Consider the following 15,648-nt stretch of genomic DNA (forward strand, 5'->3'; position numbering starts at 1 on the left):
GCGATAGGTGAAATCCGCGATGGGGAATTTATCGACTGATAGTACTGATAAGTATTTATATTGTAATTGTTTGGTAAGTTTTCATTGTTTTAAGTGTTTATAAATCCTTCCCACACAGTATTTATTTTAGATACAGTATTTAAATACAGTACAGTATTTACAATTTTAGATTTATTTATTTTTTTGAAAAACATGCCGATCGAGTTCGGCGGGCTGTTTAAATCTGCCAATCGGCTTCCTCAGAAACCCGCGATGAAGTGAAGCCGCAGTAGGTGAAGCGCGGTATAGCGAGGGACTACTGTACTATATTACATTACATTACATTACATAATATAATAATTATATTATACTCTAGTCTACTAATTAATATTTAAATGCATTCTCAGAGGCTTTTTGCACATGAAAGACAGTTCAAGAATATTCTGACCTATCAACAAATTGAAAAATGTGAGTAAGTTGCTCACCAGGAAATTTTTTACCAATGTATAACAATTTATCCTCTGAGTGTGTAACCTTTTAGTTGGATCTTCAAGAGTTTTACTACTATGTTCCCTTTCTAAGCCTGAATCCAAAATATAAGGCACAAGACAGAGGGGAGCCCTTTTCAATCATGGCGACAGCAATAGCATTTTGGCCTATATATTGCCCCTATAGCGCTTTATAGCAGGCTTCTAAGCAATTTACAGTGTCGGCATTTTGCCCCTAACAATCTGGGTCTTCATTTTATCGATCCTTCTCGGAAGGAAGGAAGGCCATGTCAACCTTGAGCTGCTCGGGATGGAAGGCAGAGTCAGCCTGCACTCAACCACTGGTTCCTAATCATAATACTGGGACAATGAGGTTGGTGCTGGAGGGGATACTGTTACCTTTGCAAACTTGACAGCACGAGTCCGACGTGGACACTGGAGAAGCGCAAGTGACATTGGGACAGGTCTTGATGGCACAAACTATCTTTCCTTCCTGCAGTAAAGAATCCAACAAAAAAGAAACTAGGTTGTGATACTTTGCAGATACAGGGTTTCCCAGGCTTACAATAAAACAATACAAAGTCCATTTTTGGGGGGGGGGGGGTACTTTCTTATTTTGGGAATTGTTTTAAACTGCAATGAAGATTAACAGAATCAACCACCTCTTGCAAAAAAAAATCTGAATTCCCCAGAAGAAAATCTACTTGACTTCTTCATCAGCAGAAATGAACAAAAATGAATCCTTTAAAATTTCGCCAGCAAAAAAATGGGCACGGCAACAAAAGAGCAAAGTGAAATTACTCAAGTGATCTACAGTGGTACCTCTACTTATGAACTTAATTCGTTCCGTGATCAGGTTCTTAAGTAGAAAAGTTTGTAAGGAGAAGCAATTTTTCCCATAGGAATCAATGTAAAAGCAAATAATGTGTGCGATTGGGGAAACCACAGAGAGGGCGGAGGCCCTGCTTCCTCCCAGGAGATTCCTAAATAGGCCCCAAGGCTTCTCCCCACTTTTTCCAGCCCTATTTCCTCCCAGGAGATTCCTAGAGAGGCCCCACAGAGGCTTCTCCCTGCTTTTTCCAGTTACAGTTTTGGAGGCTTGGGTTTGAAAGTGGAAAATGGTTCCTGAGAAGAGGCAAAAAAATCTTGAACATCCGGTTCTTATCTAGAAAAGTTCATAAGTAGAGGCGTTCGTAGGTAGTGGTACCATTGTATTAATATAGCTTTCAAACTGTATTTGCGGAAGTTTGAAGCTCTTTAGAAGTTAATCCAAGGTTCCAGGGTGGCAGAATGGCTTTATTTGAATTGGAGGGTCAAAATCAAAGCTAGGAATATGCATGAGGGGCTGCCTTTGTCCTCTTTCTCCCATACATAATCTCTGTCTGAGCTGTTTCTAACTCCTCCTCCCTCCTGGGAATCCAGACTACATTCCATCATACATGGATATTGCTGAGAATTCTTTCAATTCACAGCATATGGACAGATTTAACCATAGTTTCAATTTGGAAAATGTGACAATCCTAAACCAGGCCAAGTCCCAAAACGCCAGGGAATTTCCAGAAGCCTGGGTATCTGATAAAGTGGCCATCAACAGACACATAAAGAACATCTATAGACCAAATGGGGGTTGCCACTACCACTGCTCCAGGTGTGCTGTGCATACAGTTTAGGGTCTTTGGCATGTGCACTTGTGAGGGGGCGTGCGCGCAAGTTTTCGCATGCATGGAAGCAAAAAATTGCTGAAATTTTGCACATCCATCCCCCTCATGAGATTTTGCTTCCTGTGCATGTGCAGAAGAAAATCTCACTAGAACGTGTGCGCGCGCATCCCAGAGATCCGAAGCTGCGTGCATAGCTCCAGTTTGACTACCGGCATGGTGTCCTCATCCGTACCGGTAGGAACCCAATACCATGCAAAAGAGACAACCAGCCGGCCCAAAAAGGAACCAAAAGACCCACCAGTAATCAGCACCCAGATCAGCATCGGTTAACTCCAAAGTTAACTTCAGACCGATAATCAAGGAAACAGTATCCCAATCAAGAAATTGACAAAAGGCCATCCCTAAGCAGCCCAACCAAAGAATCTCTAGGACCGCCCCCACCACACAGTCAGGCAAGTCAACAGATATAAACTGACAGCAAACAGCAGCACTACTTACTACCAGCAGCACTGATGATGTTACCTAGTTAGGGTAATCAAACGTCTGCAAGCAGGCTCAGAGTGCACCAAGGACCCCTGAAACCAACAGTATTTACCATAAAATAATAACCGAAGTTCAGAGAGCACCAGGGAGCCCATAGTTCAATCCTAAACTACACACATTCTTTTCCATCAAAGCCAACTGTGCTTGGCAGAAACCAGGGTTTTACTCACAGTACAATTGCAGTGCTCACACTGATTGGGTTGTCTGAAGGGCCCTTCTGTGACAAACGTCTCATCATGGTGAAGGGTCCTGTTGCAGTCCTTGCCAGTGTTTCTGATGTTTGAAACAATGGGTCGATCTGGAAAAGAGAACAGCCAATGGGGGGGGGGGGGGGAAACCAACAAAGAGATTCAAACAGGGCAGATTCAAAAGGGGAAATATATCTGTCTCAGGATAATGTTGCAGGATCCAGTCTGGTCGGTCACCAAGATGAGAGGTTTAGTATTCAGAGAGTTCGGACTCATACTGAAGCCCGTTCTCAGAGTATTTGTCTCTACAGAATGTGTGGTTTGGGCTATTCATTTATGTGGTGCCTGATTGTGTGTGGCTTTTTATTTGTGCATATAAGCAAAAAGAATCAGAACAGCAAATACAAGCTGAATAAACAAGACAACCCTCACTCCATGAAAGACCTTGGAATACTCATATCAAATGGCCTAAGTGCCAAAGCTCACTGCAACAACATTGCCTAAAAGGCTTCAAGAGTTATTAAGCTAATCCTACATAGCTTCTGCTCTGGTAATCTCACACTACTAACCAAAGCATACAAAACTTTTGCCAGACCAATCCTTGAATACAGCTCACCTTTCTGGAACTCACACCGCATTTTGGACATGAACACTCTAGAAAATGTCCAGAGATACTTTACTAGAAGAGCCCTCTACTCCTCCACTCGCAACAGAATATCCTACACAACTAGACTTACAATCCTAGGTTTAGAAAGCTTAGAACTCTGTTGCTTTAAACACAATCTAAGCATAGCCCATAAAATCATCTGCTACAACGTCCTTCCTTTCAAGGACTACTTCAGCTTCAACCACGATACACGAGCACACAACAGATGCAAACTTAAAGTAAACCACTCCAAACTCAACTGCAGAAAATACGACTTTAGTAACTGTGTAGCTGATGCATGGAACTCACTACTTGACTCTGTAGTATCAACACCTAACACCAAGACCTTATCTTTAGACTATCCACTGTTAACTTCTCACTATTCCTAAGAGGTCTGTAAGGGGCGAACCTCAACATGGTGGTTGTCAGCCAAGATGGAGAATTGACTGAGCCAGTGTAACTGAGGTCTGCCAAACAACAATCTGGCAAGCAACCAAGTCACATCGAAAGAAGCAGTCATCAAGATGCTACAGAGACTTTTCTCCACGCACAGCTTGATGGTGAGATCAGCAAAACAAGCCATTTCACACATGGGCCCAGGCGACTGGCAAACTCAAATCGATAAATTTTTATTAGAGCAGCATATTACTCCTAGCACCACCACTTGTAGAAGCCCATCCGAACTTCTAATGGGTCACCAAGTATGATCCCATCTATATCAGCTACACCCTAACTACTCTGCCGAGGCCCCAGTAGACTCCCATAGTCAGCTCCAACACTTTAACATAGGTTATCAAGTATATACACACATCTATGCTGGGAGTCCTCTCTGGGTTCCTACCATGATCACAGAGATCACCCGCCCTCGCTCTTTCCTTACTGAGTAGAGCTCGAGGACAGTAGAAGCTGGAGGCGCCATGTTGACCACCTCTGAGGCTGACTCAGCTGCTCCACTCCTAGGCTACTTCTGAGCCAATGCCTAACCAACAGGAGCAATCACTCACTCCTAGGAGAGTCTAACAGTCCGAAGGCTTACCTAATGACGCTCATGCTAAGAGGCAAGCTGAAGAAAATGTAGAATCCATAGAAATTCATCACAAATGGACTGTTTTTGCTGCTTTTGTTATTATTGGACAGGGCAACGGTCAGTTGGTTCCAGTGGTGGGCTCCTACGGGTACCGTGAGGTACACAGTACCGGTAGCAAAATTTTGATATTTTTTTTCTTTTTTCCCCTTCTGGGCTCTGGGTATGTTTTTCCTATCACAGTAAATGAGGTTGAAATCAAATCAAATCAAATCAAATCACAAACAAATTAATTAATTAATTAATTTGCATAAGCCACGCCCACAGTGTGGTAGTAAAAATTTTGGTAGTCCATCACTGGTTGGTTCCCTTCTGGCATTTTCAGCTTTGTTGCACTAGAGATGCAAATTACCTGGACACTTTGGACAGCATTTTGAGGGATCATATACTGGGGTGGAACACCGCAAGGTTGGACACTTGACTTTCATACACAGCACGTTCCCCCTCTGAAGAAATCAAAGCAGAGAAACAGACCTTCCGTAAATACATTTAGCAAGCAAAGTGGCTGTTTACTTGCGCAAAGAACTGCTCCCCCAGAGCCAAAATGCTTCACTTAGCTTTCTGTTGGTGGTCCCTGCTTCTGAAGACCCTTGCTGGACACTGGCTTTGATCGGCTTTGAGAGGCTCATTCATTAATGTTAAAATGGCTACCTGTCTGATCTCTGCAGTTAAATACAGGTGATCCTCAACTATGGGAAGTGAAGTAGCAACACAATTGTTAAATAAAACTGGATTCCCCATTGACTTGTCAGAATTTGGTTATCACTTCAGCCCAGGATGCTGTAACCATCATAAATAGGAACCAGTTGCCAAGCATCCAAATTTTGATCATGTGACATGAGGATGCTGCAAGGATCGTGTGAAAAACAGTCATAAATCACTTTTTTCAATGCTGTTGGAAATAAATGGTGCAAGGAATGAATAGAGGTCAAACACGATTGGGGCAAAAGTTTAGCTGTCCCTTCAGGAAAAACCTCTTAATCTCATCCAACTAGCTGGTGGGGTGAAGCAGCTCATCATGCCCGAAACAATGTCAAATTTCAGCCATCTAACCTTAATCTTGAGCAGGAAGGCAAATCTTCCAGATTTTGTATAGTCCAAAAATGCTGAAATGGCATTAGAACGGGCAAGTTCAAGAGACTTTGTTGAGTGCAAGTTTTTATAGGATGGGAAAAGGGGAGGTGGGGTGGTGGCTTTGATGTTTAGGTCACAACCAAATTTACCAGTCAGGCTCAAGACCAAGAATGACATAAGTTGCATTTCTTATTGTTTCACGCCTATAGACAAAATTGTGCCAGACTAAGATTCTTCTTTCTGCACCTACAATATACTCTGTGACTTATTATGGAGGGTCTGTCTTCATCCTCTTTCTCACACACAGGATGTCTGGTAGTGGTGAAATCAATTTTTTTTACTATTGGTTCTGTGGATGAGGCTTTGTGGCTGTAGCTTGACTTAGTGGGCACGGCAGGGGAAGGATATTGCAAAATCTCCATTCCCATCCCACTCCAGGGGAAGGATACTGCAAAATACCACGAGAGGTGGTACCACGAGAGGTGGCATTTGCCGGTGGCATTTCTGCTACCGGTTCTGCAGAACTTGTCAGAACCTGCTGGATTTAATCCCTGATCTCTGGGCTGAGTTGCCTCTTATTCCTCTGGAATGGACCTCCTCCATCTTGGAAATTACATCTCCTCACGACATTCCATCATAACATCGGCTCCCTCAGCCACCATGTGTAGACTTCAACTCCCAGAATCCTTCAGACATCACATCAGTTCCTGGAATTCCACAGTCAGCCTCTATCAGGCTCAAAACTAGGAACCATCCTTCTAAGGTGAGATCTTTACTGTTTCACACCTATAGGCAGAGGTGGGCTACTGCCCGGACAGGGGGGAACGCAGTGGGGTAGCAAAAATGGAGCTCCACCCCAGAGCACTGAAAGATGTTGAAAGAAAATGCAGGGCATCCTGCATAAGCCGCACCCACAGTGTGGTAGTAAAAGTTTTGGCAGCCCTTCACTGCCAATAGGCCAAATCTTTCCAGACTGAGGATTCTACTTGCTACCTCTACAACCGAGGTCTCCAACCTTGGAAACTTTAAGACTAGTGGACTTTGCTGGGTTTGCTGGCTGAGGAATTCTGGGAGTTGAAGTTCACAAGTCTTAAAGTTGCCAAGGTTGGAGACAATATACCCGTGATGGTGAACCTATGGCACATGTGCCACAGATGGCATGTGGAGCCATATTGGGGGCATACGAGACTTTGCTCTGGGTCAGCTGATTTTTGGCCTTGTGAAAGGCCGTTTTGCTCTTTGGACCCTTGAGGGAAGCTTCCCTGAAGTCCCAGAGACAAAAAAAAATAGCCCAACGGAGAAATCGGAAGTTCAGATAAAAGGAATTATAGTTTGCCATTGTTCTGTTTTTTACACTCCAGAGGTTCAGGAAGCTTCCCTGAAGCCTCCAAAGTGCAAAAAACAGCCCAACGGCAAACCAGAAGTGTGTTTTCCTGTACTTCCGGTTTGCCGTTTGGGCATTTTTTTCACATACCAGGCTTCAGTAAAGTGTGCATGCGTTGGGGTAGCGCAGGGGTGTGTGTGCACATACGTGAGGGTGAGGGAAGGGGTATGGGCATGTGAACACATGCTAGGACCCCCCCACATACCCTTTTGGCACGTGAACCAAAAAAGGCTCACCATCACTGAAATATTCTCTGGGAACTCATAGGGAGGGGCTGTCTTCACCCACATGATCTCTGCGCTGAGTTGCCTCTTCTTCCTCTGGAATAGACACCCCCTCCCTCCTGGAAATCTACCTCTTCACTACACCCAAACACATTACCTCTGTGCAGATGCACTCGAAGCAACGGACAATTCCATGGGGTTCAAGCTCAGGATTCCATATGTCTCCTACTTGATGCTTCTTATGTTGAAACATGCAGAAGGTTCCTGAATTTGCTAAAAAGAAGGGAGGTAGAGAGAAAAAATGAACTGGTGACCAAGAGCAACGAGAGTACAGTTAGTCCTTGACTTACAATGGTTTGTTTAATGAACTGCCCAAAGTTGCAATGTCACTGGGGAAAAAAGAGTGACTTATGAATGTTTTTCATCATCTCTACTAATGTATGAGCAAGGTTATGCACACACAGAAATGTTTAGATTGAGATTAGTTGTGAATACCTACTCAGCCAAACACAGAAATGCTAACTTGAATTAACATTTACTTTGAGAAATAACATCTTCAGATAAACAGTCTAATGTCATAAACATAATAAGTCAGAATAACAATCCAAATATTACCAAGTACATAGTCTTTCTTACCGGTCGTCTTTGTCATAATCAGCAAAGGTATCAAGCCTAAACATATTTTAGCTATAATACATAACTACAATACATAGAGATTGCATAACTAACCTAACAGTGAGTAGCCATTAACAGTGAATAGCCAGACAAAGAGAAACAGAGAAAACTCCAGGGAAATAAGTTGTGAACTCTAGCTCCCTCTTGTGGCAGTCTGCAACACCTGCAGCCAATATATTGCCAACCCAACAGTTATGGGCATACTGTGGTACCTCGGTACTCGAACGCTTTGGTTCTCGTACATTTCGGATAACGAACAAAATTTTCGGCAAAAATTTGCTTCGGTATCTGAACAAAAATTCGGATACCGAACAGCCAGAGAAAATTTTGTTCATTATCCGAAATGTTACTGCCGGGGGCTGCTGCAATCCCAGCAGCTTCAGTGGGCTGAGGAGTTCTATAATTCCTCCAAGCTGCAGGAAGGGTGGGGGCGGCTGCAATCCCGGCAGCTTCGGGGGGCTGAGGAGTTCTATAATTCCTCCAAGCTGCAGGAAGGGTGGGGGCTGCTGCAATCTCGGCAGCTTCGGGGGGCTCCTTTCTTCATTGCTTCCTCTTATTACCTGTAAGCAGCTGCAAAAACTTTCTCCTTCCCGGCGGCGGCTTCCCTTCGAGTAGCAACAGCGCCGGGAATGTCACGTGATGAAGGGGAGCCGCCGGAGCCGTCTCAGCAGTTGCAGCCGCTCCAGCAGCTTCCCTTCATTACGTGACGTTCCCGGTGCTGTTGCTACTCGAAGGGAAGCAGCCACCGGGAAGAAGAAAGTTTTTGCAGCTGCTTACAGGTAATAAGAGGAAGCAATGAAGAAAGGAGCCCCCCGAAGCTGCCGGGATTGCAGCAGCCCCCACCCTTCCTGCAGCTTGGAGTACCGAATTTATTTATCCCATTCGAAATAAAGAAAATAGATTTAATTGGTTCCCAACGAGTTAACAGGGGCTGGGAACCAATTAAATCCATTTCCATTATTTCCTATGGGATAAATAAATTTGGTACTCGACCAAATCGGTTCTCGACCACACTTCTGGAACAAATTGTGGTCGAGTACCGAGGTACCACTGTAGTCCTAAAAACCTCCATGGTCACATGAACATAATCAAAATTGAAACCTTTGGCAACTGGTTCATACTTATGACTGCTGTTGTGTCCCAAGGTCATGCTTCTGACAAGCAAAGTCCACGGGGGAGCCAGATTCACTTAACAACTGTGTTACTAGTTTAACTGCTAGTTAAGTTATTCACTTAATATTTGTGGCAAGAAAGGTCATAAAATGGGGCAAAACTCACTCAGCAACTGTCTCATTTGGCAACAGAACGTTTGGGCTCTATGGTAGTCATGAGTTGAGGACTACCTGTATTTAATTCCTCTAGGAAAGATGTACATCATTATTGTAGTTACCATATTTCTTTTGGCATATAAGATGCACTTTTTCCCCCACTATAAGAGATTGGAAATGTCGGTGCATCTTATACACCAAATACAGCCATTTTTGGCTTCCAAAGCTCTGTCCCCATGTCCCATTTTTGGAAAACATGAGCCCACTTTTTTGCAAAAATGGGATGCACAGATGGTTTGGGAGGCCTGCAGAGTCCTCCTGGGGGCTGGGGGAAGGCAAAATCCACAAGCTTTGCAAAAAAAGGGTAATTTTTGCCAAAATGGGGTTGTTCTTGCCTTCCCCCAGTCCCTAGGAGCACTCTGCCGGCCTCCCAAACCCTCTGCCCACCCTTTTTTTGCAAATAATGGGGGGAAATGGGCCATTTTGGTAAAAAACAGGCCAATTTGTGCAAAAAATGGGGTACATAGAGGGTTTAGGAGGCTTGCAGAATGCTCCTAGGGACCAAGGAGGGCATTTTTTTCCCTTACTTACCTCTTTGAAATCTTGGTGTGTCTTGTACACTGGTGTGTCTTATAGTCCAAAAATATGGTAAAATATATGGGATATACAGTATATGGGACATATATAGGACTGTTATTATTTTATATTTAATCATGCTGGATTGACTTGTTAGCTTGATTATGAGCTTTGCAAAATCCGCCCAGCATAAGCACCTCTTCTAGCAGCATGTATGTTAAAAATTTAGTGAATCCCAATCTATTGAATTTTATAAAGTTTATTCTCTTTTGACAAGTGTTAAGCCAAATGCCCCTAAATCCTGTTGGCGTTTGAGGTCACTCAAGACAGTTGGAAACATAGCTCCTTACTACACACCTTGGCTTACTTTCAGAGCTGTTTGGCTGAAAGCGACCTGCTTTCTGAATCTCATGGCTCCTCTGGGTGATTCTTAAACCAGCTTTCCAGTTTCCAAAAACTATTTGAAAGCACCCAACTCATTCAAACTGGATCACAATTTCACTTATTTTTTGGGTTTGCACAATAAATGGACTGATGAAATAACCAAGACACTGAGTTCTAAGTTTTAAAAAAATTTAAGCATTGTTAATATTAGCCTAGTTTACATGTTATGCTGAGGCAGACATTTAACTGACCTGGTTAAGTATGAATGCAACCCTTTGTTTGCCCGGGGATTTGTTTCTGAGAAAAGAAGCTAGTTTTGTGATGAGAAAATGGGAGTTTATATAACACCAGAAGAATAGTTGCAAATTAAACACACTTAGCAATCAACCTGTCTACCCATCATGGACTTCTGTGCTCCACTTCTCAACTGAGAAGATCTATAACAAGAACGTTGTTGAGATGGGCCCTTCAAATCTGGTCACCTCAATCAACTTTCCATCCTGCTTTGAGAAGAAAAAAAGATCCAAGGGAAGTTTGGAGGCTCATTCATTTTGGATGAGTGCAAACTGAACAAAGTATTCATACCAGCAAAGCAATGAACTGGAAATGCCACTCAGAGTCCATTGGCCCTGCTTGGAGCACAGCTATCTGCACACCTCAGCCGAATAAATAAGCTTATCTGGACCACCACACGTCCAACTCCCCCCCCCATGTCCTTACTGCCCCCACCCTATTGGCTTTTCGTAAGGCCATGAAGACCTGGCTTTGCCGGCAGGCCTGGGGGCCAAGACTCAACAACTATCATGGCCAAATGGTATGAAAGTTATGTATGCATGTTGATGGGTTAGCTTATTAGGGTTTTTAATTAATGTTTTATACTTTAGAGTTATATTTGACTTCTTTTTATTGTTTTTACAATTTATACTGTTGTAAGCCACCCTGAGTCCTTCGGGATTGGGCGACATAGAAGTCAAATGAATGAATGAATGAATGAATGAATAAATAAACCAAAATAAAAAAAATAAAAAAATAAAATACACAAACAAATAAATAATCCTTTTCCAACATACCAATCAAAAGAAAGAGAACTATGGATGTGAAATGAAAGCAGAAAGAAAATCTGGATCTCTATTGCCTTGATGTGGGAGTCGACTCCAAAATCTCTGGAAGATATCTTGTTATAGGACTACAGTACATGGTATGCCTGAAAATCTTTCCAAGTCTGGCAGTCTTTTCAGTATAGGTCAGTGGTTCTCAGCCTGGGGGTCAGGATCCCTTTTGGGATCGAACAACCGTTTCACAGAGTTTGCCAAGATCGTGGGAAAAGACCAATTTCCCCTGGTGTTAGGAACTACAGCTTCTATTCTGGCACCTTGGAACATATTTTTACAATCCGACCAATCAGGGGTTTACAGTGGGGGTGTCCCTCTGACCTTCCTGCTAATCAGCTTAAAGCTTAAAGCTCTGTTGGGAGAATTGACGCTAGACTTATGGTTGGGGCTCATCACAACATGAGGAACTGTATTAAGGGTTGCAGCATTAGAAAGGTTGAAAACCACTGGTATAGGTGGTCTTCATCAATTTTGAGCCCAAAATTTATGTTGTTAAATTTGATAAGTTAGTTTTGCCCCATTTTAGAACTTTTCTCACCACATTTGTTAAGTGAATTACTGCAGCTGTTAAATTAATAAACTGGTCGTTAAGTGAATCCAGTTTCCCCATTGATTTTCTTGTCAGAAGGTCAACAAAGGGGAATCACATGATCCTGTATTTCACATAATGCCCTTTATTTGCTGCTTGAAATTCAGTCGTCATTAAAATATTAGCTAATGTAATCACCTGGGTTTGTATTAGAGTAAGCCAAACATTAGCTTTTATTATCTGAATGCCAAGCCCAGGATTGTAATTGATTTAAGCCTGTTGGATGAACCCAACTTGAGCTGACATCTGGAAAGAAATCCTTTAAAAAAAAACACAACTCCTTGACAGATTGTAAACATGACTGATTTTGCATTTATTCCAACAGATCACTTTGACCTAAATGGTTTCCATTCTTTATGTTATTATTTATTTTAGTTCATACAGAGTTTTTTTGGTTTGGGGTTGTTGTTTTTTTGGGAAAAGAAGAAGATTTTCCATGGGGGTGGGGGTGGGAAACCTAATTGTGGAATATTTTGCAATGGAACCAAAATAACCCCACAACCCACCAAAAAACCCAAAAATGAAATTCAGAACATTTTTTCCATTTCATTTGAGAACATTTGTTTGGGAAAATATCCCATTCACATTGCTGTGGCTGGATGGAGACCAGAACATGTTGGTGGTGACAACGGTCTTGGTCTTGGGTTGGATATCCAGAACCAACTCTGTTGCCATTAATTTTTGTTAGGTTTTGGGGGGAGGGTAAGGCAGTGGTGGGGAGCAGGCAGGATGGGAAGGAACACAGTTCCACTGGCGGAAATGAAGATGCGTGCACAGCTCCAGCTGATCGACGGCTGGCACTTCCTGGGTTACTGGTCTCGGCTGGGCTCTCCTTTTCCCCCCTGCTACTGCTGCTGCATCTGAGCTCCTTGCTTTTTTCCTCTTTCCTCCTTCGTGGCCTCAGATGAGCTTCCCTCTCTCCTGCCCAGCTTCCCTCCAGCCTCACGTGGCCACCTCCCACCGGAGGTGCAAGCAGAAGTCGAGGGTGGAAGCGGCGCTGGCAGCATTTATGCTTCTGGAAGCACCCGTTTGCCTGGCTACCCAACCTGAGGTGGGGGGGGCGACCCAAGAAGGAGAGCGCGGGAAATGTGAAGCAAATTTTCACCCCAACGAGCGACACTGGTGAGGTTGTAAGTCGAGGACTTAACAGTTTACTTATATGATGCTGATCATTCAAGCCACTGCTACCTGGTCACATGGCCGGCAAGCCACTCCTACCCAGTCACATGACCATTAAGTCACACCCACAAAATAAGCCACACCCACAGTGTGGCAGTAAAAATTTTGGCTGTCCATTACTGGGGTAAGGTATGCAAAAGCATGCAGATAATCCTTTAACATTAGTTTGAAGAAAGCAGCAATTCCACAATCATGAGCAATGTAGCTTGATTAAAATTCTTTTAATTAATGATCATAAGAAGAACCGCTCCTGTGGATTATCATTGCTCTCCAATTAGCTCACAAATCACATGCATGCATGGTAGGCCTCAAAGGTTTATTCTGGATGCTTTCCCACATCCAAGAATTAATTACGGCTTCCGACAACGTACTGCTGAAAGCATACTTACATTTTCCTGGTGCTGTTTTACTTTCCTGCATGAAAATGAGGCAAAGCAAGCAGGCACAAATCAAGTGGCTGTGTTCCAAATTCCACATTTTCTTCATGCTGACCATCGAGGACATGGAAATAGAAAATTCGGTGATGTAAAAGTGCAATGCGGTTCTAGGAGAAGAAATATAGTCTTATTTAGAATGGACCCTGCTTTTCAGAGTGAATTCTTGCAACAGAACTGGGCTCACATGAGAAATGAGTTCAACCGGGCAAATGAGACCAAAACTGGTCTTTGTTCTGGTGCAAAGTTCTGAAAAGGGCATTTTGCCAAGTTGATATGTGTGCGTTGAGAGTTTTTATGTCCTGCAGTGTGTTTTGGAATACAATATGGAGCATGCTTGCACTTCATGCTACTCCCACCACTACCTAGGGCAGTGATGGCGAACCTATGGCACGCGTGCCAGAGGTGGCATGTGGAACTATATCTGCTGGCACGCGAGCCATTGCCCTAGCTCAGCTGCAACGTACATATGTATCCCGGCTAGCTGATTTTTGGCTCACACAGAGGCTCTGGGAGGGCATTTTTGGCTTCTGGAGGGTCTCTGGGGGGGGATGGGGGAGGGCATTTTTACCCTCCCCCGGCTCCAGGGAAGCCTTTGGAACCTGGGGAGGGTGAAATACGAGCCTACTGGGCCTACCAGAAATTGGGAAATAGGCCGTTTCCGGCCTCCAGATGGCTTCCAGGGGCAGGGGAAGCTGTTTTTGCCCTCCCCGGGCATTGAATTATGGGTATGGGCACTCACGCACATGGAATAGCGTGTGCGCACACTCTTTTGGCACCCGAGGAAAAAAAGGTTCGCCATTACTGACCTAGGGACATTGGGGAGAAATTAATTTAATTGGCATTGGAATGGAAGATTTATCTAATTTTACTTTTGAGGCAGAGCCCCAATGGGTATGCAGCAAGCCCTGGAAATCTTCTGTTCTCTCTACAATATTTCTAATGTTTGGAAATAACGAATTGTTAAAATGGAAAAGAAATCTATGGTACCTCTACTTAAGAACTTAATTCGTTCCATGACCAGGTTCTTAAGTAGAAAAGTTTGTAAGTTGAAGCAATTTTTCCCATAGGAATCAATGTAAAAGCAAATAATGCGTGCAAACTCATTAGGAAAGAAATAAAAGCTCGGAATTTGGGTGGGAGGAGGAGGAGGAAGAAGAGGAGAAGGACAGTCACTGCTGAAGGAAGAAGGTGAGGTGAGGGGAATAAAAAAAATCCAAACCTTTAAGGCTTAAAAAAAAAAGAGGGACTCTGAGGCGGCAAGGAGGAGCACACGCCTCCCATATACCCGGCATGAGGCTGACTCTCATACACTGTGCCAGAGAGAGAAACCCAGGGGGAATGGCAGGAAACTGGCCGGGCCTTCGTGCTGCTCTCAAATTTCCTGGGAAAAATTTTCAAGCTCGGTTTGTTAAATAGAAAATGGTTCTTAAAAAGAGCCAAAAAAATCTTGAACACCCGGTTCTTACCTAGAAAAGTTCTTAAGTAGAGACTTCTTAGGTAGATGTACCACTGTATTTTGGATAAATGATGAATAAAATGCATTCAACTTGTTTGAAAACTGGGTTTATGGACCATGAAGCCACAATATGCCTGTCCGGAGAAATCTGCATTACCAGAACATAGAATAAGAGAGTCGGAAAGGACCTTGGAGGTTTCCTAGTCCAGCCCCCTACTCAGGCAGGAAACCCTAGACCACTTCAGACAAATGGCTGTCCGGTCTCTTCTTGAAAGCTCCCAGTGATGGTGCACCCAGCCATTAAAAAAAAACCCATATGATTTTTTTGTTAGATTCAGACATCATGCAAAATATAATTCTAATGTAAAATTGCAAGAGTTGGGTTTATTCAAGGAACTAAATTGAACTAAATAATTTCTATTATTGATTTTATTTATTTGTCAAACATTTTATAGGATATTATGGCTTCAGTTGGTGGATAATCACACCTCAAATCTAAACAATTGGAATTTCATTGTAATTTCAAAGGCAGAAATTTCAAACAAACATATCTAAGTTGAACAGAGAAGCCTTCCTTATCTATATTGAATATCAGCTTCTACCCAAGTATTACCAGTTTCAAGAAAGATGGTCTAAATACAGCCACAGGAAAGCAAGTTGAAAGCAAATTATTTGAACAAATCTATTTTTAAAGAGCAATG

At 43.1% G+C, this 15,648-nt stretch overlaps 1 protein-coding gene across 8 annotated transcripts in view; it reads right to left on the minus strand.

Annotated features, from left to right (window-relative positions):
* CHRDL1 (chordin like 1) overlaps positions 1–15,648 on the minus strand; it is an 88,098-nt gene that overhangs the window by 25,713 nt on the left and 46,737 nt on the right. For 7 of the 8 annotated variants that reach the window (XM_070759560.1, XM_070759556.1, XM_070759557.1 and 4 more), the window contains exons 2-6: positions 13,444–13,598; positions 7,429–7,544; positions 4,942–5,035; positions 2,842–2,969; positions 867–960 (exon numbers count right to left, since the gene is read on the minus strand). In XM_070759560.1, coding sequence (XP_070615661.1) covers positions 867–960; positions 2,842–2,969; positions 4,942–5,035; positions 7,429–7,544; positions 13,444–13,558 — 547 coding nt within the window. In that variant the 5' untranslated portion in view covers positions 13,559–13,598. The remainder of the gene's footprint in view (positions 1–866; positions 961–2,841; positions 2,970–4,941; positions 5,036–7,428; positions 7,545–13,443; positions 13,599–15,648) is intronic. The other variant, XM_070759561.1, reaches the window with a different exon arrangement.

This window comes from Erythrolamprus reginae, chromosome 8 (assembly GCF_031021105.1).
Source record: "Erythrolamprus reginae isolate rEryReg1 chromosome 8, rEryReg1.hap1, whole genome shotgun sequence".
Classification (NCBI taxonomy): Eukaryota; Metazoa; Chordata; class Lepidosauria; order Squamata; family Dipsadidae; genus Erythrolamprus; species Erythrolamprus reginae.